A 26,160-nucleotide genomic window follows, 5' to 3' on the forward strand; every position below is an offset into this window, starting at 1 on the left:
CCAGCTCACAAAGTTAACTGTCCCATCATGGAGACATTGATTCTGAATTTTTGATGTCATTTTGTAGTCTTACCTGGAAGTGAGACAGCTTTAACCTTAATTCCCAATTTTCCTACGAGTTATTGCCATGCAGCCTATTGTTACATTGGTAATTATAATTATAAGGATTAAAAGGATAGATTAGATATAGCTTGCTCTCTTTCTCTCCCCCCCTTATTCCCCACCCCCCCCCCATTTTGCCTCCTCACGTGAGGCTGGGCCCCACTTCACAAAGTCCCAGTCCTCTGACATACCTAGAGACAGGGCACATCCAAAACAAAACAAGCCCCTAGCAGCGGCATTTGAGGATTAAAAAATAGAGATATCTATTGCCGATAAAGTCTAAATACTAATAAGCATAAAATATATTCTTCAACAGTCTTGAAATATTAATATAGTAAATGCAGGGAATGGTGTTAAAAAGTGGCCCTGGATAAGCATCAGAGGTGTGACCAGAACATCATGTGTGGGTGGGCATTTGGCTTGTCTGGGGGTGCAAAAAATATCCATCCATCCATCCATCCCCATTTTTGTAGGGGGGGTCAAATAATAATAACAACATAGTTTTATATAACATATACAGTAAAAGCAAAAATTGCGGCATAAATAATAACCTATTGTTCAATAAAATTAACAGAGGCAATGGAACTTGTATTATTATTTTTGTGAACAAATATAGAACTACATCTACAAGGTAAATATCAATAAAGTCAAATGTATAAGAACAGAAACAGTAGAACAGAAATGTGGCTCATTGTAGTCATTAGGAAGGCTATAGGATAGTTTCCAGTGTTTAACCTGGATATTATCTACAGGACCAGTCTGCGGTTACTCTTGGCAAATTCTGAAATAATTTCATTCATGTCTAGATGTTCTGTGATGTTTTTCTCATGTGCCAGAAAGACTAAATTTCTCTTCCTTGAATGCAGCATTGTTTGTCGGAGTAGAGTGAGAATGTGGTTCAAAATAGAGAAAGAGCTTTCGCATGCAGCTGAAGACACACCAATGATGAGTGCTGTGACATACTGTATAGCGAATGCAACATAGGGAAGGCCTCTTTGTACTGCTGAATGCATTTGCATGATTCAGAGAGATTAGCATCAACTGGCAGTTTATTGATCAACATTGCTTTTGCCACAGCAATTTCATTTTGCAAGCTCATGCTGTTTTGCTCTGTGCCTGCAAGTGCCTGAAGTGGTTTCAGGAGAGAATGATCAAGAAATAATTCTGATTTTGGCAGGAGAAGCGATGTGGCCCTCAATAATTCAACATTTCTCTGAGAGAATCTTGTCTCCATTTCCACAATAGCTCTATCAAGAATGCTGAACATAGCCCTTTTAAAAGTCTGATTAGGAGCAATTTGTTCATCAGAGTCACCATGCCCAAGCGTAGACACGACAATACTATCATCAAGCTGTGAGTTAACTTTTCGTTTCCTTTTGAGCGAATTGGTAGGCCTACTTTCACACTGAAAGAAATGCTCCTCCCAGAATGAGTGGCATCTCATCTCCTTCAGTGTGGCCAGTGAAGCTGTCACCACCTCCCCAGCAGTGCATAAATCCACTGATGTGCCTATAGAATTGCATTGGCTGGTTTCAGCACACCAAGCACATGAAAGAGGAATTTTCCTGTATTGAAGAAATTCTGCTTTTTTAATTGGGTCAAAAGTCCACATGCCTCTATGCAAATGTCAAAAGGGGCAGTATCAGCCTCTGCTACCTCTGAGAGAAGCCCCCTTATAGCTTCCTCATTGTTGCCAATGGACTTTGTGACATCATAATGACTGGTCCATCATATTTCTAGAAGTCTTTTTAGTGTGGGTGTATTGTATGTGTGTAAAACATAATTTCTGTGACAAAATGTGTTCAATGAATTTGACCAGTCCAAGAACTTCTTACCAGAGGTTCTGATTCCATTGCCCGTATCACTGCTAAATGGAGCTGGTGGTCGTAGCAGTGTACATATGGAATGTACTTGTGACAAAGCCTGGACTTAACGCCTTGCCCCAGACATGACAGAAACACCATAAAAACACTTGACACACTAAATTGTCTGGGCTGTAACCTAGATCAGAGAGATGTGACAGAATTTGGTTACAAATATATTCAGCATCAAGCTGATTCAGTTCAATTAAGCCAATCTGGTGTTCTTCAGGAATGGAGTTCTGGACAAATCTAATCACTACAGACAAATTCTCAATGTTACATCACTTTTAATGCAAAGTCCAGGAGAGTCAGCTTTTTCATATTTGGTCCTGATATCTTTTACCACCATTTTGGCAAGAGTCTCAATTATTTCATTTTGAATTACATTGGATGTGTATTTTGCGTTGTCTGGGATGTATTTTACAATTTCTGCAAGTTTGGCATCTTTTTTGATTGTGTAATCAAAGAACTTAAGGAAAAGTCCTTCCTCCCCACCTACGTGATTGTGACCACGCAGAGCCAGTTCATTGACTGCAAGGAACTGAACGGCCTCCCAATACTTTTCACATAATATCTATTCTTTTCTATCTTTGGCTGGACCTAGTAGTTGAACTATGCTTTCACCCGTCTCTGCCCGGCGCTACTCTTACCATGCAGACATGGCTCTGATGTGCGGGATACTAGATGCGTGTTTGTGGAAGCCGCCACCGTCTTTTTCTAGAGCTTTTTTCCAATTAGTGTAGCCGTGTTTGGTGAATATGTCCTCGTGGTCCGAACTGGAAACACTAAATTTGCGACAGGCAAAGCAAAAGCTGGCATCACGGACAACAGAATATTCAAGCCATGGTCAAGACTGATGCCAGCTTGCACTAAAACATCTGAGTGTCTTTCCGAATGCACGCTTGGGATAATTAATTAAAGTGGGCTGGGATGGGCTATCCATATTTAAGTCAGGCAGTCTGGACTGTATATTTTGTTGAAGGCAGAGGTTTGGAGTACCAACACGGGCGCAGAGCTGGAGGATTGTGTAGGCTTATCTACATCTTTTGGATGTAAAAAGCGGATGGGTGCGCTGTGCTACGTGTCTGCTTTTTAAAAAGCCACCTATGCATAGCTTTTGGTGTTAGCAACCAGAAAATAAAAGAAGAATGGAACGTATACGCTGTTTTAATTAAAGAATGCGGTCAACAGGTTCAAAACGTGCTGCAAAAGGTGCGGCGAAGTGAACTGTGAGCAGCACGGTGCCTGTCTAATTGGAAAGCAACTCAGTTTTGAAAATCAAATGTTATTCTTCATCAGAGTTTTCACTGAACAGACAGAGAATTTCACAGGGTGGGCATGGCTTGTCTCTGGGGGGGCAGTGCCCACCCAAGCCCCGTGGTCATGCCTCCGATAAGCATAGTAAACACTAATGCAATAATAACAATAACAATAAACCAAGGGTATGATGTTAAACAGTCTCCTTTAGAATAGTAAAAAAAAAAAACTAATTTCTTCCACACATACACATATGATTGTAATTAAAACATAAACAGAAAGTGGCCTAGAAGAGAAAATGATGTATAATTATGGTACCAGTATTATTGCAAGCATATCAGACAGCAGGTAATATCTTCTTACCATGTCATGACAGCATGCGACTCGTGATCGTATTTCAAAAAAGTGTGGGGATCAGTTTTCTTAACTCCTTTTCTGCTTCTTCCGTAGTGGTGAAGATGTAATATTTGTCTTGAATGTCTACTTTCAGTTTGGCAGGATACAAGAGGTTGTATCTGATATTGGCTTTCCGTAACTGCTGTTTATTGTTGTAAAAAGCGGCACATTTAGCAGTTGTTGAGGGTGAGAAATCAGGGAAAATACGAATGTGGTTATTTTCAAATATAATCTCATGTTTCTGTCTGAAAAGTGAATTACATTAATCTTAAATTGTAATCTCTCGAAGCGGACAATTAGAGTCCTAGGTTTAGAGGTATTTGACCCACGTGTGCGATAAGCTGCTGCTATCTCAGTATCTAATTTAAAGTCATCTCCAATTATTTTTGAGAATAGTTCAGCTACGAATTTCACTGGGTTTGGACTTTCACGATTCTCAGGTAGACTTTCGATTCAATTATTGTTCCTTCTGCATCCATCTTCCTGAGCAGCAAGTCTGTCTCTCAGTTTTTTGCATTTGGAATTCGCAGCTGTAGCTTTTCCATCAGCGGTAGATGCCAAATGTTCAGCTGTTTCAATTTGAGTCGGGAATGTCTGCTTAACGTCTTCCAGCTGATCGGCAAGTGCTCTCAGTTTGGATGCATTTTCCTGAATGTTTTCCTCAATTTTTCCCTGTATCAAAGCTGTATCAAAGCGAATATATACACATTTTTTCAGGTCTTTATTATCTTGCTGCAGCTCCTGCATCTCCAGCCATAGCTTCTCCTTTGTCTTCTCATTTTCTTTCTTTATATTTTTCTGAATGTCTTTCTTGAGCTCATTTATGGCTGTGGCCATTGTTGCAATCATTACCTTCAATTCGAATAGATCGTTTCAGCTTTTGTGCTCCGTGGGTGAAGTGGCAATCCCCGTTACAGCCGATGCTTCCGGCTCACAAGGAGTAGATGAAAGAGCGGACTGCAAGGCCTTTTCCAGTTTCAAGTGATCTTCTAGAATCGGTGAGGTATCGTGATCTGCATCACTTGCACATTCGCTCCCATTTTCACTCTCGACGGGAGACGATGAAGCAAACCAGGGTCCTGGGGAGTCTGTGCGTTCGACTGTCTGTTCCAGGTCAGTCTCTGAAAGGCTGTACCTTGCACTTGGACTTAATGCCTGTCTAGACTTGGATGTAGCTTTAGATTTTTTTTCTGTTTCTTTCTGACCCCCTTTCTTGTCGCTCATGTTTATATACTGTAGTAGAAACTCCTCGGGTTATACCTCAGGATAATAAGAAATAAGAGAAAAATAAAGCCGCTGCTAACTGAGAGCTCCGCTACAGACGTTCATCTCCAATAACGAACGAGACCAACTCCTGACAAGAGAGAAATGAAACAAGGAATGTTTCTACATGATTCCTTGTCTCTTTTATTGCTTTGCAGGAGGCTCAATATTTGCAATCAGTAAAAGAAGCATTACATAGTCAGTTTACATGAATGATCTACAGACATGTGACAAAGATTAAAAACAATTTAGGGAAATATTACATGTCTTCAAGACATCCAGTGATGACATGAGGATGGAGCTTGACTTATACAAGTGTGCCACTGCCTTTTTTTAAGAGTGAAAAATGTGTTAACAGTCAAAATATCCAAGAATCTGAAGTAAGTTAACATGTAGAAAAACTTGGGAGATGTTGAATGTGATGGTATAAAGTCCAAAGAAATAAAAAGGAAAAATCACATAAGTATTATCGCCAAGTTTGCATTTACACAAAGCCAACTCAACTTAATAATTCATGAAAACAAAATAATCAATTTATCAAAGTATATACAGTGCATCCGGAAAGTATTCACATCGCATCACTTTTTCCACATTTTGTTATGTTACAGCCTTATTCCAAAATGGATTAAATGCATTTTTTCCTCAGAATTCTACACACAAAACCCCATAATGTCAATGTGAAAAAGTTTACTTGAGGTTTTTGCAAATTTATTAAAAATAAAAAAAACTGAGAATTCACATGTACATAAGTATTCACAGCCTTTGCTCAATACTTTGTCGATGCACTTTTGGCAGCAATTACAGCCTCAACTCTTTTTGAATATGATGCCACAAGTTTGATACACCTATCCTTGGCCAGTTTCGCCCAATCCTCTTTGAAGCACCTCTCAAGCTCCATCAGGTTGGATGAGAAGCGTCGTTGCACAGCCATTTTAAGATCTCTACAGAGATGTTCAATTGGATTCAAGTCAGGGCTCTGGCTGGGCCACTCAAGGACATTCACAGAGTTGTCCTGAAGCCACTCCTTTGATATCTTGGCTTTGTGCTTAGGGTCATTGTCCTGCTGAAAGATGAACCATCGCCCCAGTCTGAGGTCAAGAGCGCTCTGGAGCAGGTTTTCATCCAGGATGTCTCTGTACATTGCTGCAGTCATCTTTCCCTTTATCCTGACTAGTCTCCCAGTTCCTACCACTGAAAAACATCCCCACAGCATGATGCTGCCACCACCATGCTTCACTGTAGGGATGGCATTGGCCTGGTGATGAGCGGTGCCTGGTTTTCTCCAAATGTGACGCCTGGCATTCACACCAAAGAGTTCAATCTTTGTCTCATCAGACCAGAGAATTTTGTTTCTCATGGTCTGAGAGTCCTTCAGGTGCCTTTTGGCACACTCCACGCGGGCTGCCATGTGCATTTTACTAAGGAGTGGTTTCCGTCTGGCCACTCTACCATACAGGCCTGATTGGTGGATTGCTGCAGAGATGGTTGTCTTTCTGGAAGCTTCTCCTCTCTCCACAGAGGACCTCTGGAGCTCTGACAGAGTGACCATCGGGTTCTTGGTCACCTCCCTGACTAAGGACCTTCTCCCCTGATCGCTCAGTTTAGATGGCCAGCTAGCTATAGGAAGAGTCCTGGTGGTTTCGAACTTCTCCCACTTACGGATGATGGAGGCCACTGTGCTCATTGGGACCTTCAAAGCAGCAGAAATTTTTCTGTAACCTTCCCCAGATTTGTGCCTCGAGACAATCCTGACTCGGGGGTCTACAGACAATTCCTTTGACTTCATGATTGGTTTGTGCTCTGACATGAACTGTCAACTGTAGGACCTTATACAGACAGGTGTTGTGCCTTTCCAAATCATGTCCAATCAACTGAATTTACCACAGGTGGACTCCAATTAAGCTGCAGAAGCATCTCAAGGATGATCAGGGGAAACAGGATACACCTGAGCTCAATTTTAAGCTTCATGGAAAAGGCTGTGAATACTTATGTACATGTGCTTTCTCAGTTTATTTTTAATAAATTTGCAAAAACCTCAAGAAATCTTTTTTCACGTTGTCATTATGGGGTGTTGTGTGTAGAATTCTGAGGGAAAAAATGAATTTAATCCATTTTGGAATAAGGCTGTAACATAACAAAATGTGGAAAAAGTGATGCGCTGTGAATACTTTCTGGATGCACTGTATTTCCAACGTATGCATATTATAAAGGAATAACACATTTTACATAAGAAAGAAGCGTTTTACATAGGGCAAATACATTTTGGTTGACTTCTGGAAACAAAGCCACCAACACCCGAGAAAACGAAAACCATAATAATAATAATGACAGAAACATTATAAATCTATTTAATTTGCAGGTAAAGTTCAAGTTTATTGCCTTGCATTCTCGATATACTGTATACAGTGGGATGCAAAAGTTTGGGCAACCTCCACACTCTCATTGGAACCTACAGGAAGCCGTTTAGAGGCTGTAATTTCTGCAAAAGCCGGATCTACTAAATATTGATTTCATTTCTTTTTTGTGGTGCCCAAATTTATGCACCTGCCTGATTTTGTTTGAACAATTATTGCACACTTTCTGTAAATCCAATAAACTTCATTTCACTTCTCAAATATCACTGTGTGTATCTCCTATATGATATATTTAACTGACATTTTTTAACGTAACAACCAACGATTTATACAGGAAAATAATGACTATTAACAAGGTTGCCCAAACTTTTGCATCCCACTGTAGATAATGCTTTCGAACTACTATATAACCACTTTGACATAAAGCACCGACATGAAAGCATTTTTTTGAAGAAAAATCCAAAATCAATACCCTGAATATAAATCGGAAATGTAGTGGAATTGGAGATGAGAGTATAGTATTAACAGACGCCGCACAGGAATTTGTGCAATAAACTACATTACAACAATTAAAGAAAACTGTCCATGTTAATTGAAAATGGGCAGTCAACAGTAGAGTAAAGCACGATGTAAATCACGGTGTTCAGAAAGAACACTGAAAACGAGAAGATGCATTTTTAATCTTGATTTAAACGCTGTAATTTTAGATCCTAATGAACAAACCGTCAAAGAGAGCCATAGAGTAATACTGCATTGCTTGAAAATAAATTAAACGAATCAATCGTATACAGTAAACCAATGTATCAGTTAAACAGTTCACGCAAGATCACGACGCTGGCCCCGGCACTTTAGTGTAAAAAGAAAACTACAACTCCCAGCATGCTAAGTGCTCGTTGTGCTTTTCTGCGATGGCGGAATGGGTAGAAATCGTAAAGGGTTTAAAGGGGGTGGTTTTAGATATTTGCGGCGTCTTGTATGACAGCGGTGAAGGCGGAGGAGTACCCATACCGGGTTCTATAGAAGCGGTAAAAAGGTGAGAGACAAAAACCAAGTGTGGGAAGTAATTGCTGAATGTCATGTCGTGAGACGTGACCAGAAAGAAATGTCAGAGTTCACGTGTTAACTTTTTTGAAGAGTAACATTATTGGCAGGAAGCAGGTGTAGTCCTCGAAGTAAAGCAATCTAAGTAAAATGCGGCGTTCACGCTTTAACTATAGATATTAAATAATAGTTCTCAATTGTTGTGAATTTATGATAATCGTTGATTTTTTTTGTATCAAGATGCATGTTTTTTTCTGGTTAATCTTGCCAAGTCAGTGTAATAAGACTCCCCATAAGCTGATATTCAATTTAAAAGTGTGATACCAAGAAGAAGTGGTTATTAAAAATGCAACAACTGTACAAATACATATGTTTATGATGTGTAAGTATATTATGAATATACTTTGTTTGCAAATGAATGGCAATCGGTCTTACCTACACGTTCTTGTCAGAACTTGCAGAGCTATCAATGTCTCCATTATTGCCATATTCTAAACGTGTTAGTTTGTCTTGCCACATCCATGGTCACACCAGTTGCCAAGTACGTGTGCAGTTAGTCCTTGTTCACATATTGACATGGTCAGAGTTCCCTGACATTATTTTAAATAAATGAAATAAACTATTTGCATCTTGACACTGTTAATTTGTCTGGAAAAGAAAAAAGTAGAACCGATACCTTCAGTACACAAAAAAGTAAATGCCATGCATACTGTATTTTATTTTAGGATACAAAGTACAAGTACTCTCGTGCACATATTCTTTATTTTTGTGGAATTCTGGATTCACTCCTTTTAAAAAGCAGGAAATTCAGTTCACTGAAACGTCATTTTTGGATTATTTTGAACACCTGTGTTTGATGAGTTCAGTGATCTGCCTAATTTCCAAACAAAGGTTTCATGAAAATTTAAAATAATTGAAAATGCATTCTTGCAAGAGTACTGCTGTGCCGGCTATTCTTTTACTTTGTTACTTGACCCCTAAATATTGGGTTTTGCATCTTTCTAATGTTTTGAAACAAATAACAGTTCTCAGAGTGAAAATTTATATTTCTTTGACACAGTAATCACAGTGCACAAAAGGAAAAAATGTTCTGTTCTGCCTAAATCTTTTTTTCATTTTTTTTATAAATATGCTGTTATTAATAAGGAGTTTTTGCCAAACTGTTGCATTCTGTATCATGTATTCTGATTAGAATAAAAAGCTAAAGTGAAAGCTAATGTAGTAAATTAATAAGTGCAATAATATTATTGAACATCGTAGCTGTAATTATTGTTCTTGTAGTAAAATTTAATGTTGAAGTGAAAGTGATTTGAACAGTTTGGGAGCTAAGCATAGTAATTAACAACTCTGCTTGAGGCAAATGAATGTACTTACTTGTTTGTGTCATCCACAATCAGACACCACCTTCATCTCTACTATATATACAGTATATGTTTATTATAAAAAAAAATTTTTTTTCTCAGAGTGACGCTTTCACGTCCCGCGAGAAGAGTCTTTGTGCCAAGAGATTTAACCATGCACGGTGCTGGAAATAAAACAAAGCGTAGATGGCAAAGTAGAACGTCGTAAAGAATTCAATAACGTTGGTGCAGTACACATGCAGAGCAGGTTAGAGATAATGGAATTACGAAAATTCTAAAGTCTCAAAAAAAAGGATAGTAAAGATCGCATTAGTGCATACAAATGGCTGTAGTGGCATAGCAAACCAGCAGCAGCAGCTGATCGAGCAAAGAGGAGGTAAAAAAAAACTATTTGTTTCCCATTGTATCACCATTTTAAGAGGGGGTTTTGGAGGAGCGACCGTGTCTCCTTGTGGTGCGTTCAGCCCCCCTCTTCACAATGCGAACGGCAGAGACACAAAGTGGCTGGCGCGTACCGCTTGGGGTAGGGGTGGGTAAGCGAAGTGAGCAGGGGGTAATGCCCCCTAGTATATGTATGTATGTGTGTGTATGTATGTATGTATATATATATATATATATATATATATATATATAGTGGAACCTCTAGATACGATCACCTCTGTATACGAGAAATTCAAGATAAGAGGAAAGTTTGAGCGAAAAATTCGGATCTAAATACGAGCATTGGCTCGCGTAACGAGCCACGAGCCAGGCTGTGGTTATGCGTGATGCGTTTCCCGATCCGCCTTGACTCGGGGATTCACCCAAGCTGACGCTGCCAGCCCGTCAGCTCCCTCAGTGTTCTAGCGTGAGGATCTACGCGTTTGTGCGCTTGTGATTTCATTGTTTCGCTGTAGCAGTTAAGCTGTATAAGCGTATCCAAAAATATCGCGGACATGCAGACGGAGAATAGGAGACAATTGCCCTCAAGAGGAGAGAGAGAGAGAGGGAGAGAGAGCGCTTGTGAGAGAGATAAGGAGAGAGAGATGCGACGAGAGAGAAGAACCATCAGCTCAGTTATGCTCACATGACGCTCGGCAGACAAAGTGTATCCATACTGCTTGTATTGCAAGACATCGCTCGTTTTATCAAGTCAAAATTAATTTAAAAATTTAGCTTGTCTTGCAAAACACTCGTAAACCAAGTTACTTGCAAACCGAGGTTCCACTTGTATACATTATTTATCAGTGTTATTTGTTAGGAAAATTGATTTTTATGTTGATATTTTTGGGGGTGCGTATCGGATTAACTGGATTTCCATTATTTTCAATGTGGAAGTTTGTTCTAGATATGAGAAATGCGCTGAACAAATTAAACTTGAATCTCGAGGTTCCACTGTGTATATATATATATGTATATATATATATATATATATATATATATATATATATATATATATCTATATATATATATATATATATAGTGGAACCTCGGTTCACGTACAGATCGGTTTACGACCAAAAAGTTCACCAAACTTTTGCCTCTGTTCACTACCCCACGCTCAGTATACGAACAAGCCAGTTTCCCTTTTGGTTTGTACGTGTTCAGTCTCTCCCTGTGCATTTCCTGTGGAGAGAGCGCGCAACACACATACACACACATGAGAGAGGGAGAAGGTAGAGAATGCAGGTAGAGAATGCAGTTAAAGAATGCACTGGGCTTGTTTTTGTTTTCATTTCTGCTTACAGCGATCGGATCGTAGCGTGCATTGTTGCAATGTTATTTTTCTTGCTGGTTTATTAAATTACGGATTTTTCAAATCTTCATTTTTTCCCTGTGCTTAAAACTCAAAAGTGTTTTTAGCGAGCGGTTCTTAACACTATAGCGCAAACTATTGCTGTGTTAGTTTTCTCTGTTGTTCAAGGTTTTCTCAGTGTTGTTCAGTGTTTTTACATTTAGTTTACTGTTACCCTGTGCATTCTATGGTGTAATTAACTATATCTGTGCTTAAAAACTATATATATACAGTTTGTACGGTCTAGAACGGATAAATTGTATTTACATACAATCCTATGGGGGCTATTACTTCGGGCCACGACCAAATCTGTTTAACGACCGGAGTGTTGGAACGAATTATGGTCATGAACCGAGGTTCCACTGTATGTATATATATATATATATATATATATATATACTAGCAGAATACCAGCAGCAGCGGAGAATAGTGTGTTAAAGAAGTTATGAAAAAGAAAAGCAAACATTTTAAAAATAACGTAAGATGATTGTTAATGTAATTGTTTTGTCATTGATATGAGTGTTGTTGTCATATCTATCTATTTATATATATATATATATATATATATATATATATATATATATATATATATATAGCAAAATAGCTGCGATTGGCAGAGAAGTAAAAAGAAAAGGAAACATTTTAATAATAACGTAACATGATTGACAATGTAATTGTTTTGTAATTGTCATGAGTGTTGTATATATATATATATATATATATATATATATATATATATATATATATATATATATACACATCTATACACATATATATATACAGTTATATATATACATATACACACATACATATATATACATATACATATATATACACATACTGTATATATACACACACACATATATACATACTGTATATACAACATATACATATCTACATATATACTGTATATACACATATATATACAAATCTACATATATATATCTACATATATATATTAGGTGGGACTCGATTAAAAAATTAATCCAATTAATTAGAGGCTGTGTAAGAATTAATCTTGATTAATATGTAATCGCACACGTAAATTTGCCCCAAATCGCAAATGTTTTTTTTTTTATTTAAAACGGTTTTAGTGGGCGACAGAATCAAATAATAGACATGGACATGAATATTGTAAACTGAAGCTGTTTTAATTTCTGAAAAAAGCTTTTAAACTGCATTTGAATTCAAAACAGAAACAAAAATATCATCCCTGGTTAAAATTGGGCAGACTTAAAAATAAAGTGGTAGTTTAAGTACTTTAAGTACATTTTCAGAATAGTATTGTCTTTAAATAATAATAACCAAAATTTCACCATAAAGTGCAGTTTTTCTTCTTAAAAAAATAAGTCAGAAACATAAAAGGTAATTTGACCAGCTTACTCTTTAAACTCTGAGTAACATTAGCCAAAATTATTTTGTACATTAGGCTAAAACAGTGTGATCATTGAACATTTTGTAATTAGATGTATTTAGAATTACTAACGGTCACGGAAGTCCAATGATCCCCAGTAAGAGCCACAAAGTCCGCTTTCTGTAATGCATCTAATTTTGCTTGCTTTTCAGTGTGCACAAAACCATGCTTTTATCAAGGCTTCGGGTAGTCGAAATGATCAGTCGTAGGAAGCGCTTTATTCCGACTCTAACATTTTTGTAGCTGTGATGTGTGCATCAGTGTAATGGATGTACCAGGAAATCATGCATTGACAAAAGTTCCCGTTTGCTTGGAATTGAAAGTGTGATTAAATGCGTTATTTTTTAACGCGTTATGGAGTACATGCATCGAAGCTTCTCAACTGTGCTTGTGCTAAGAAAGGGAAAATTTTAAAAATAACGTAACATGATTCTCGTTAACCTAATATTTTTCATACGTCCCAAACCAAGGAGATGGGAAGGTAAAATGAATCGGTAGCGCGTACATAGTCAGTACATCCCTCTCGGGAATCGAACCTCGAATGTCGGCGTTAGAGGCGAAGACTCTACAATTGCGCCACCGCTTGTCTATGCTAAAGTATGTATTGTAGATCGGGCTATAGATATACATTTATATATATACCCCCGTATCGCAGTGGAGAAGTAGAAGTTATGAAAAGAAAAGGGAACATTTTAAAAATAGCGTAACATGATTGTCAATATACAGTAATTGTTTTGTGAGTGTTATTGAATGTTGCTGTCATCAAGGATTTGATTATCATTATTTCTTTCAATCAGGCTCGTATTTGTACGATGTGTTCAAGTTACATTCCGTGTTTGTCAATCGTTGTAAAGATAAGAGGTTTCATTCATCGATTAGTTCCTTACTGCATCAATAAACAGCTCGTCTTCCTTTTTATCTGTGATGTGACAAACTGCATGCACGGTTTTTTTTTACGCTGTCTTCCTTTAGCGGGACATTGACTTTTTCCACCGTGTGCTTTGTTTCCACAGTAGCTGCATTTATGAATATGCTTATCAGGCGCTTCATATTTTTGCTGCCTTTTCAATTGTGTAATTCGGTTTTGTTCAGCTCTTTGGAACTGTTGCTTTTATCTGTGCACTGCATCAGTTCACGTGAGCCACTCGGTGTACTTGCATCGAAGGTTCCCAGCTGTGCTGGTGCCATCTCGTGCTATGTCCATAGCTTTATTTAATGTTACCTTAGTCCTGGCACTTAAAACTTTCTCTGGCAGTTTCGCTGAGTTTGTGTCAAACACCACCCTGACCATCTCATCTTCCTCTCCATAAGCACAGTCCTTCACCCGTGAATATTTACCCGTGGCAGTTTGCTATTGGATTGCCGCTGACGGATGGCCTTATATGGGCAGGCACTAAATTACAAACGCCAGCGCAGCCTGTCTATGAACTTAATTTAAAGTGTAGGTTTACATCGTGCTTTGTTTCAAGTAGCAGAACTCGCTTCTTATTGTTTCGCTGCCTTCTCAATTATATAATGCATGTTTTCTTGAGCGCTTTTTGAGGTCTTCCTGGTTTTCTATGTACTGCGTGATTACGTGGGAGGCGTGATGATGTCACACGAAACTCCGCCCCACGGCGTTGAAGCTCATCTCCATTACAGTAAATGGAGAAAAACTGCTTCCAGTTATGACCATTACGCGTAGAATTTCGATATAAAACCTGTCCAACTTTTGTAAGGAAGCTGTAAGGAATCAACCTGCCAAATTTCAGCCTTCCACCCACACGGGAAGTTGGAGAATTAGTGATGAGTCAGTGAGTGAGTGAGTGAGTGAGTGAGTGAGTGAGTGAGGGCTTTGCCTTTTATTAGTATAGATATATATATATATATATATATATATATAGTGGAGAACTGCCGACTTTTCATGCCGGTCCTCACCCCCAGGCCGCCAGGAGGAGGTCTCCCGACAGCAGGATAGTGCCCCGAGGTCCAGCAAGGCCTCATGGACTTTGTAGTATTTATACACAGCCCTGCTGGATACCTTGGGGGCCACCAGGAGTTGCTGTGGGGGGGCTTATGGGCTCTTTTGTTTAGTGTGACACGGTAATGTGACAGGAAGGAACAACGTGCTCCCTGGTTGAAAAAAAGGACTGTTTGCCCTGACCCGGAAGGGAAAAGGAACTATGGTCTGTTGGGACAGGAACACCTCCGGGTCAGGGCCTATAAAAGGACGATGCCTCAGTCCAGACACTGAGCTGAGCTGGGAGATAGGAGGGCGAAGTGTCTGGGCGAGGAGGAAAGAGAATAGTATTGTTATTTGTAATTTATGAGTGTAGAGTGGAGGGTGCTTTGTGCACGGTATAATAATAAAAAGAAGAGTTATTATACTTTCACTTGGTGTTCAGAGTGGTACCTGAGGGCGAAGAGGTGGGCCACGCCTCTATCTGCTACTATATATATATATATATATATATATACTAATAAAAGGCAAAGCACTCACTCACTCACTCACTCACTCACTCACTCACTCACTCACTCATCACTAATTCTCCAACTTCCCGTAGGTAGAAGGCTGAAATTTGGCAGGCTTATTCCTTACAGCTTACTTACAAAAGTTGGGCAGGTTTCATTTCGAAATTCTATGCGTAAGGGTCATAACTGGAAGCTATTTTTCCCATATAATGTAATGGAGTTGAGTTGGAGATGGCCGTGGGGGGCGGAGTTTCGTGTGACATCATCACGCCTCCTACGTAAGTATGTAGAGAACAAGGAAGAACTCCAAACAGCGATGAGCACAAAACGCCATTTCACAATTGAGAAGGCAGAAAACATTATGACGCAAATGATGCATACAAGCATATTCATAAGTACAGCTACTGCGGAAACAAAGAACCGTAAGTTTATATTAAATTAAGTTCATAGACAGGCTGCCACTAGCGTTTGTAATTTAGTGCCTGCCCATATAAGGCCGTCCATCAGCGGCAATCCAATACAAACACTGCCGTAAATATTCACGGTGAAGGACTGTGCTTATGCAGAGGAAGATGAGATGGTCAGGGTGGTGTTTGGCACAAACTCATTGAAACTGCGAGAGAAACTTTTAAGTGCCGGGTCTTAGCTGACATTACACGAGATGGCACCAGCACAGCTGGGAACCTTCGATGCAAGAACACCAAGCTGCTCACGGAACTGACGCAGTGCACAGACAAAAGCAACAGTTCCAAAGAGTGCTGAACAAAACCAATTACACAATTGAGAAGGCAGCAAAAAATATGAAGCGCCTGATACATACAATCATATTCATAAGTGCAGCTACTGCGGAAACAAAGCACACGGTGGAAAAAGTGAATGTCCTGCTAAAGGAAGACAGTGTAAAAAACCCGTGCATGCAGTTTGTCACATCTCAGATAAAGAGGAAGACGAGCTGTTTATTGATGCAGTAAGAAACTAATCGATGAATGAAACCTCTTATCTTTACAACGATTGACAAACACGGAATGTAACTTGAACACAACACATCCTACAAATACGAGCCTGATTGAAAGAAATAATGATAATCAAATCCTTGATGACAGCAACATTCAATAACACTCACAAAACAATTACTGTATATTGACAATCATGTTACGCTATTTTTAAAATGTTCCCTTTTCTTTTCATAACTTCTACTTCTCCACTCGATACGGGTATATATATAAATGTATATATATACCCGATCTACAATACATACTAGCATAGACAAGCCACACGCTGTGGCAATTGTAGAGTCTTAAGCCTCTAACGCCGACATTCGAGGTTCGATTCCCGAGAGGGGATGTACTGAGTATGTACGCGCGACCGATTCATTTTACCTTCGATCTCCTTGGTTTGGGACGTATGAAAAATATTAGGTTAACGCAGAATCATGTTACGCTATTTTTAAAATTTTCCCTTTCTTAGCACAAGCACAGCTGAGAAGCTTGATGCATGTACTCCATAACGCGTTAAAAATAACGATTTAATCACACTTTCAATTCCAAGCAAACGGAACTTTTGTCAATGCATGATTTCCTGGTACATCCATTACACTGATGCACACATCACAGCTACAAAAATGTTAGAGTCGGAATAAAGCGCGTTCCTACGACTGATCATTTCGACTACCCGAGGAAGCCTTGATAAAAGCATGGTTTTGTGCACACTGAAAAGCAAGCAAAATTAGATGCATTACAGAAAGCGGACTTTGTGGCTCTTACTGGGGATCATTGGACTTCCGTGACCGCTAGTAATTCTAAATACATCTAATTACAAAATGTTCAATGATCACACTGTTTTAGCCTAATGTACAAAATAATTTTGGCTAATGTTACTCAGAGTTTAAAGATTAAGTTGGTCAAATTACCTTTTATGTTTCTGACTTATTTTTTAAGAAGAAAACTGCACTTTATGTTGAAATTTTGGTTATTATTATTTAAAGACAATACTATTCTGAAAATGTACTTAAAGTACTTAAACTACCACTTTATTTTTAAGTCTGCCCAATTTTAACCAGGGATGATATTTTTGTTTCTGTTTTGAATTCAAATGCAGTTTAAAAGCTTTTTTTCAGAAATTAAAACAGCTTCAGTTTACAATATTCATGTCCATGTCTATTATTTGATTCTCTCGCCCACTAAAACCCTTTTAAATTAAAAAAAAACATTAGCGATTTGGGGCAAATTTAATGTGTGATTACATACGATTAATCAAGATTAATTCTTACACAGCCTCTAATTAATTGGATTAATTTTTTAATCGAGTCCCACCTAATATATATATATGTGTGTGTATATATACAGTATGTGTGTATATATATGTATATGTGTATATATATATATATATATGTATGTGTATATATATATATGTATATGTTTATATATGTGTCTGTGTGTGTATGTGTATATATATATATATATATATATATATATATATATATATATATATATATAATCTATCCATCCATTTTCTAACCCGCTGAATCCGAACACAGTCTTTTAATGGAAATAAAGGTTTTCTGCCTACAGAGGGCTCAGTTATGTAGACACCCTAAAATCAAAGTGAAATAAAGATGTGGCAGGCTAGTCCATTTTTTCAAAAACTTAATTTCTGCTACTCAAAATGCTTTTCAATATCTTGTGTGGCCCCCACGAGCTTGTATGCATGCTTGACAACATCGGGGCATGCTCCTAATGAGACGACGGATGGTGTCTTGTGGCATTTCCTCCCAGATCTGTATGAGGGCACCCCTGAGCTGTTGTACAGTCTGAGGCGCAACCTGGCGGCGCCTAATGGACCGAAACATAATGTCCCACAGATGTTCTATTGGGTTTATGTCAGGGGATCGTGAAGGCCATTCAATTGTTTCAATTCCTTCATCCTCCAGGTACTGCCTGCATACTCTTGCCACATGAGGCCGGGCATTGTCGTGCATTAGGAGGAAACCAGGACCTACTGCACCAGCGTAGGGTCTGACAGTGGGTCCAAGGATTTAATCCTGATACCTAATGGCAGTCAAGGTGTCTTTGTCTAGCTTGTAGAAGTCTTTGCGTCCCTCCATGGATATGCCTCCCCAGACCATCACTGACCCACAACCAAACTGGTCATGCCGAATGATGTTACAGACAGCATAATATTCTCCATGGATTCTGCAGACCCTTCAACGTCTGTCACATGTGCTCAGGGTGAACCTGCTCTCATCTGTGAAAAACACAGGGTGCCATTGGTGGACCTGACAATTCTGGTATTCTATGGTAAATGCTGATCGAGCTCCACTGCGCTGGGTTGTGAGCACAGGGCCCACTAGAGGGCGTTGGGCCCTCAGACCACCCTCAAGAAGTCTGTTTATGATTGTTTGGTCAGAGACATTCACACCAGTGGCCTGCTGGAGGTCATTTTGTAAAGCTCTGGAAATGCTCATCCTGTTTGTCCTTGTCCAAAGGAGCAGATACCAGTCCTGCTGATTGGTTAAGGACCTTCTATGGTCCTGTCCAGCTCTCCTAGACTAACTGCCTGTCTCCTGGAATCTCCACCATGCCCTTAAGACAGTGCTGGGAGACACTGCAAACCTTCTGGCAATGACACACATTGATGTGCCATCCTGGAGAAGTTGGATTTCCTGTGCAAACTCTGTAGGGTCCAGGTTTCGCCTCATGCTACCAGTAGTTACACTGACCATAGCGAAATGCAAAACTAGTGAAAAAAACAGTCAGAAAAGATGAGGAGGGAAAAATGTCAGTGGCCTCCACCTGTTAAACCATTCCTGTTTTGGGGGTCATCTCATTGTTGCCCCTCTAGTGCATCTGTTGTTAATTTCATTAACAACAAAGCAGCTGAAACTGATTAACAACCCCCTGTGCTACTTAACTGACCAGATTAATATCCCAGAAGTTTCATTGACTTGATGGTATACTCTGATTAAAAAGTGTTCCTTTAATTTTTTTGAGCAGTTTATATGCCAGCAACACTCATGACAATGACAAAACAATTACATTGTCAATCATGTTACGTTATTATTAAAATGTTTCCTTTTCTTTTTACTTCTCCACTGCCAATTGCAGGTATTTTGCTATATATATATACATATATATATATATATATATATATATATATATATGTAAATAGATAGATATGACAACAACACTCATATCAATGACAAAACAATTACATTAACAATCATCTTACATTATTTTTAAAATGTTTGCTTTTCTTTTTCATAACTTCTTTAACACACTACTTCTCCACTGTGAAGCGCAGGTATTCTGCTAGTATACTAATAAAAGGCAAAGCCCTCACTCACTCACTGACTCACTCATCACTAATTCTCCAACTTCCCGTGTAGGTAGCAGGCTGAAATTTGGCAGGCTTATTCCTTACAGCTTACTTACAAAAGTTAAGCAGTTTTCATTTCGAAATTCTACACGTAACGGTCATAACGGTCGATAACAGTCCACAATGTCCGCCATGTTGAACTTTCTTATTTATGGCCCCATCTTCACGAAATTTGGTTGGCGGCTTCCCTGCACTAACCGAAACCAATGTACGTACTTACTTCGGTGGTATGACGCCACTGTCAGCCGCCATATTGAACTTTCGAACGTCACTAATTCTACAACTTTCAGTTTAGGTAGAAGGCTGAAATTTGGCAGGCTCATTCCTTACAGCTTACTTACAAAAGTTAAGCAATTTTCATTTCGAAATTCTACGAGTAACGGTCATAACGGTTGACAACTTTCACCATGTTGAACTTTCTTATTTATGGCCCCATCTTCACGAAATATTGTAGGTGGCTTCCCTGCGCTAACCGAAACCAATGTACGTACTTATTTCAGTGGTATGATGCCACTGTCGGCCGCCATATTGAAGTTTCCAATGTCACTATTTCTCCAACTTCCCGTGTAGGTAGAAGGCTGAAATTTTGTACTTATTTCGGTGGTATGATGCCACTGTTGTCCGCCATATTGAACTTTTCAACAGTCTTTGTTACTTATGGGCCCATCTTCAAAAAATTTGGTATGTGGGTTCCCAACGCTAACTGAATCCTACTTACGCACATATATACGTCCATAGCCTGCAGCTCGGTCACTGTGTGAGGTGGCATTGGGTCCCCCATCCCAACACCTCTCACGTTGTTGGCTGCCTGCCTATATAAGGCCTTCCATTGCTCTGGTCTCTACATTCCCTTCCTTGCTTCGCCACGGGATTCACGTCTCCCTGCTGATAACTACAGCCTTTTTATTTAATCCACGGCTTCTCCTCTGTTTTATTGTTCATTTATTACAATTATAGTTATTGTGTAGGTATTTTAGACTTATTTTACATTGTACAGGTACCCATTTCCTTTATCATTCCAACTGTACCCCCATTAACATGTCTGTTGAGGTGATAACTATCGATCAAAGAACTGTCACTTACCGAGTGGTTTCCATGCCCGGAGATGGCACCTGGCTTTTCCATTCTCTTTGTTACATATTGCACGGCCATATCAGGCTCACTCTTGATATCCAGGGAAACATTGTGTCTTATGTATTGAATGACTGGGACAGGTTCAAGGTGTGGACTGATGACGGTACAGGAGATAATTATACTACACAGGAGCAATAGAAGAGTGAAATGCTTAAGCCCTTCACCTGTGGTTCTGCATGTGAGTTGATGGCTGCCGGTGAATTGTTCGGTTGTTGCTTTCAAGTGTACTGAAATGGCCAAATATTTTACACCTTTGGACAACCGCCAATGCCTCTTAAACATCTTAGATTGACAGGTGACGATTTCAGTAGTGAACACTTTGATGTTTATGAATGTTTAAACTCTCAAAAGCTGGATGTGAAGTTATCGATGAAACCGGTTGTATGCTTATAACACTTGACAGATGCCAAATGTCACTTCAACACAAGTCCTGCAAATGGTGTCGTAATTGAAACAAACCATGAAACTCAAACCGATTATGAAAGCAGCAATCCAAGCTGTGAGATTTGAGACAAGATTACTGTTCACATGGCCAACTGTACGTTGTATGCTGAAGAGTAAGCTCAGTGCACAGCTTGGTCATATTACAACTGGAGGGCCGAACTCGCAATGTGGTATACAAAGGGATCCTTAACAAATAATTATTTATATATTTTCCCTCAGTTTAAAAAGGTTTAATTTTCTTCTTAATAAAAATTTTAAGGCAGTACTTCGCCGCTGTGAAGCGCGGGTATTTTGCTTGTATATATATAAAAGGCATTTTACCCTTGGTGGTTAATATTGTGTACCAAATACAAAAAAATACCAACAATAACACTGTTTCCTGTTTAGTTAAAAAGCTAATATTTGGCAGGATGGTATGTCTAGGGCACTAGGTAGCCACTAGGAAAGGGAATTTTCATATATCAATATTTAGGAGTAAAAATCATCCCTGCAACAGAAAAGTAAATACCACAAAATCTCAAAAATGCCTTTAATAAATTTGATTGAAATTTAGTGACATTATAGAAAGATTACAATTAGCAAATATAGGTTTTTTTATTTGTCAATAAATGTTTTATGTTAATATTTATTAATATTATGCTCTCTTACATGTTGTGCGGTAAATGTTTTTTTGCAAAAAAAGGACAAAGCTGAAGTGATTGAAAGGTCACATGAATTGCACCTCCAACCAATAGGGTGGACGGACAACTAAAGATGGGGTGGTGTCCTGGACAGGAAAAAGAGAGATATAATCATGTTCTGAAATGGAAAGAATAAGTTCAGCTAGGCTCAAAAAAGACGCAAAGTTCAATTGTTAGCAAGCACTGTTTTTTGCTGTTGAGTTCTAGCATTCATCTTGGTTATCTGCACTATCACCCACCCATTATGAAGTATTGATTGCTGCAAAGCACCCTTACACAAACGTTGAAGTAGGGGTATAATGGGTAGTGGACCCCCTTGAAGTATGGAGTGCTTTGAAGGACGAACACATATGACTGAGACATTGACCAGTGGAGTTTTGGGAGCTGTGGGTGCATTACCAAAGGGTGAAAGGTACGATAAAAGCTGCACAGTTCTTCTTAACTTCTGCATGGGAGAGAATTTGACTGACATGACAGCAGCTGCATGGTGGTCCAAAAAAGAATATAGTCCAACTTTGAGGGAACATAGCTCATTACCCATTTCAATAAAAAAAAAATACACTTTGCTGTTTTTTCTTTTCTTCTTCAATGCCCATCAACAAACGTTAAAGCACTAGGAAAAGCATGAAAATGCAGGAATTGATCTATGGCAGGTATGTTTTACTCAAGGACAATTGTAAAAGAGTAAGTAGCTCCAGTGAAATAGTAGCATTATTATTACTTGACAGATGTCTTTTATCCAAATTAACTTAAAATATTTGAGATGCAATTGGTTACATTTATTTTGTTTTTCCAGTTGGAGCACAGGCAGGTGAAGTGATTTGGTCATGGTCACATAGTGTTTGTAGCAGAATTTGAACAAGCAGCCTCTGGATTTAAAGTCCTAATTACAAGGACCTAACCACTACACCACACTGTCTGCCAATAATATTAGCCCTTAGTTTGAAAAAAAACCTTCAAATGTTGTGAATATAAAAGTACTTAGTACTTCTGATGCACCCAAATAGCTGATGGCAGTATGTATAACAGAGGCCCATTGTCTTAGGAAATTTCCCAAGTGAAGCTGGGTGAAACAGCAAGTTATTTATCTATGTTTCAGTAGAAAGACAATAGAGGTATATTATTTTGTAAACTAAAGAACAGGAAAATGTGCACAATAATTCCTGTATTCCAAGCAGTTTCCTGGAAACTAAACCCATCTGAATTTACAATTGGCAATAGTGCTTTTGTATATCAGAATTATATACATAAAGCATATTAATGTTGTTTTTCTCAGTTTAAAAAATGTGTTTTTTATGTTTTATCTTATTGAAACTCTGACAGTTTCAGAATGTTACGTTTGATTACTTATGTCAACATCTGTCCACAGGTCTCTTAAAACTACCATTTCCATCAGAAAATGCATAACAATTGGGCCATACTGGCTGGCAGCAGTCATCCCAAATCGTTGAGCCTCCCACCTCACTCTCTTCCCATTGGCACGCTGACAATTGGTATTGTCAACCATTCTGAGTTTCAATATGCTGATATGATGAAGGTTTCATAAACATTCAAGTAAAATTAGTTGGGGAGTGTGGAATTTCATAAGGTATTGATTGATTCAAGCATTCAAATGCAGATCACATTCTAGCCTCACGTGTCTGTATCAGATTTAGTACCACATATGAAAGCAGTCTAAATATGACATGGAAAGTTCTGATTCTGTATGCTTTTTTGCTATTCACACTTCTCTAAACAGATCAAATCTTTGTCACATATGAATAAAAAAAAAATCGGAGTTGAGTTGTACTGTGCATGTAGCCAAAGTGTTAAAGCATAATTATGATGGAGCTTCTTGCATTTGAAGATATGAGAACATTGTTAAAAAAATGTTATAAAAAAAGAAATTTAAATGTTCTGTGTAATTCTTTTTTTAATGTTGAAGGTTACCATTGAACCTGTGCTTTATTTGCTTTCTCTTTTTTTTTGCTGAAATATGTATACCAACTGTATTTACATTTGTATGTGCATAAACCTCTTCATGACCAAAATTCTTGTACAGAGTACAATAACAGGTCGGAGAGTCTGTGCAGTCATTAAACAGGTTGGTCATTAGGTGACCTAAACGTAATTAAAGTACTGTTTCTTTACTTGTGACAGTGCTGTTTAGAGAATAGTTTTTTTTTTAACATTTAAAGCCATTCTAAATTGTTACTTTTTCAAAAGTAATTTTAAATTTATACAGTGACCCAAACCTTGTCTCAATAGTTTTCATGACTGCTGATGTGACTTATGTATAGCTGCACATACACATAGTTTTAAATTGTTTTTTAAGGAAGATGACATACACTTTTTTTAGTAATCAACAACTATTAGTGTAGAGTTTTTATATAAATTAATACTTCGAAGGGGATCTGAAAACATGAATTTATGATAACACAAAAATGTTAAAACTTATCCACATTATCTTTTGGTGTGATTTGGATAGGAGTTTTTTATCATTCTGCTATTTTTTTTATGGCACTGGCTAATTTAACTTCAACATGAGGTCAACAGTTGTGGGGGTGTCCTTGTAACAGCAGGAGGCTGGAATATTACAAGGATGAGTATGGCTAGGAAACAGTCAGCCTTTCCCTGGGAGGATCTTGTTTGTCAAGATTAACATCTGTATAGAAATGGTATGCCCATATCAATGGCAAAAAGGCACTAGAGTTTTACTACATCCTGTGACTAAGTCTGCGTAAGTGTATGTGTCAGTAGAACTTGATGCAGACAAGTCTTGAAACAATAAAGAGTTAGCTACTAAACACAAGGCTATTAGAGCAGCAAGCCAGACAGTGCCCAGAGGAAAAAGAGAACAAAAAGAGCAATTGGAGTTTGCCAGCAGTGAGATCATAGACGGCTACAGAAAACCAGCATGTGGCTAGTAGTACACTGTCCCATAAAGTCATTCTGGTTCCCATTAAAAGCCAATTCATTTGCACAGCATAGCCTATTTTTTTAAATAGTTAACACTTTTACAAAATAGAATTTATTTACCATAAGAATATTAGATCTTTTTATTATGAATGTTTTTAATGTACTATTGATAAATATACAGTATAATGCAGCTTTGTAGTTGATTATCTTTAGTGTTTTATTCCCTTTGAAGGAAAAAGCAGACATTGATAATGACTGTATGGCAATGCGATTGTGGTTTTTTAGTACATGCACTTTACAAAAATAAAGGTGCTATAGAACAATGGTTCTCAATATTTGTACTAGCAGGTCCATTATACTTTATGAATGACTTAATTGCAAGTAGGGGTAGTCAAAAGTGAAAACAATCTATTTTTATTCATATAGGTATTAAGCTGTTTATGCTAAAGAAGTGTCGATTTGTTTCCAAAAAGACAATTAAACATTTTTATCAGTTAAGTGCTTTAGGAATCAGTGTAATTTCATTCTTGAGTTCTGCAGTACTTAAGATAAAAATATTTAATGACTCAAAAACAAAATTGTTATTTCCTTGAAAGATATTTGTTTAATTAGATTTTATTACAATAGTAACAACATGCCAGTTTGTAATAAACTATAAATGCATGTTTCATAGTTTTTTATTAAAACCAAATAAATGTTTCAATTTCTGGTTACATGATGGAATTAAACTCTCACTGTTAACACTGAGGTAAACACCTTGAATTCAAGTACTTGAATCAGCACAGAAGCAGCTATAGAAAAAGTAGTTTATTTTTCCATTGTGCTGTATATTTAAAATTCAGTTTTTATACTTTTCCGGTATTAAACGATATGTAACCTGGACTGGAGATTTGTTTTCTAATGCCTCACAAGATTTAAGTAAGTTTTACTTTTGATAGTAATAAACTAACAGTTATTATTAATATTCCTGAAAATCAGAGACAGGAAAAAGTTTTAGTTGTTAATTATTTAAGGTTGAGAACCCCTGAAGTGGTACTGGAGTCTGGTTGATAACAGTCAAATCAAAAGGGCACAGAAGGACAGTGAGGAAACAATGCTAGCATAAGTAAATATAGTGAACTAATTTCTTTATCTCAAAAATGTTCCTTTCATATGGTTTGATTGGTGAAAAGCTGATTTTTGTCTTCATTTTAAGAAATACCATATTTTTTTTTAGCAGTTAAGTAATGAATTTCCATCCATCCATTTTCTAACCCGCTGAATCCGAATACAGGGTCACGGGGGTCTGCTGGAGCCAATCCCAGCCAACACAGGGCACAAGGCAGGGAACCAATCCTGGGCAGGGTGCCAACCCA

The 26,160-nt window shown here is 38.1% G+C and overlaps 1 protein-coding gene across 1 annotated transcript in view; it reads left to right on the plus strand.

Moving 5' to 3' along the window:
* The first annotated feature begins 8,113 nt into the window (after window positions 1-8,113).
* Window positions 8,114-26,160, plus strand: part of LOC120539489 (phospholysine phosphohistidine inorganic pyrophosphate phosphatase) — a 291,572-nt gene continuing 273,525 nt past the window's right edge. The window contains exon 1 of the mRNA XM_039769598.1: window positions 8,114-8,267. Coding sequence (XP_039625532.1) covers window positions 8,143-8,267 — 125 coding nt within the window. The 5' untranslated portion in view covers window positions 8,114-8,142. The remainder of the gene's footprint in view (window positions 8,268-26,160) is intronic.

Source organism: Polypterus senegalus, chromosome 1, assembly GCF_016835505.1.
Source record: "Polypterus senegalus isolate Bchr_013 chromosome 1, ASM1683550v1, whole genome shotgun sequence".
Classification (NCBI taxonomy): domain Eukaryota; kingdom Metazoa; phylum Chordata; class Cladistia; order Polypteriformes; family Polypteridae; genus Polypterus; species Polypterus senegalus.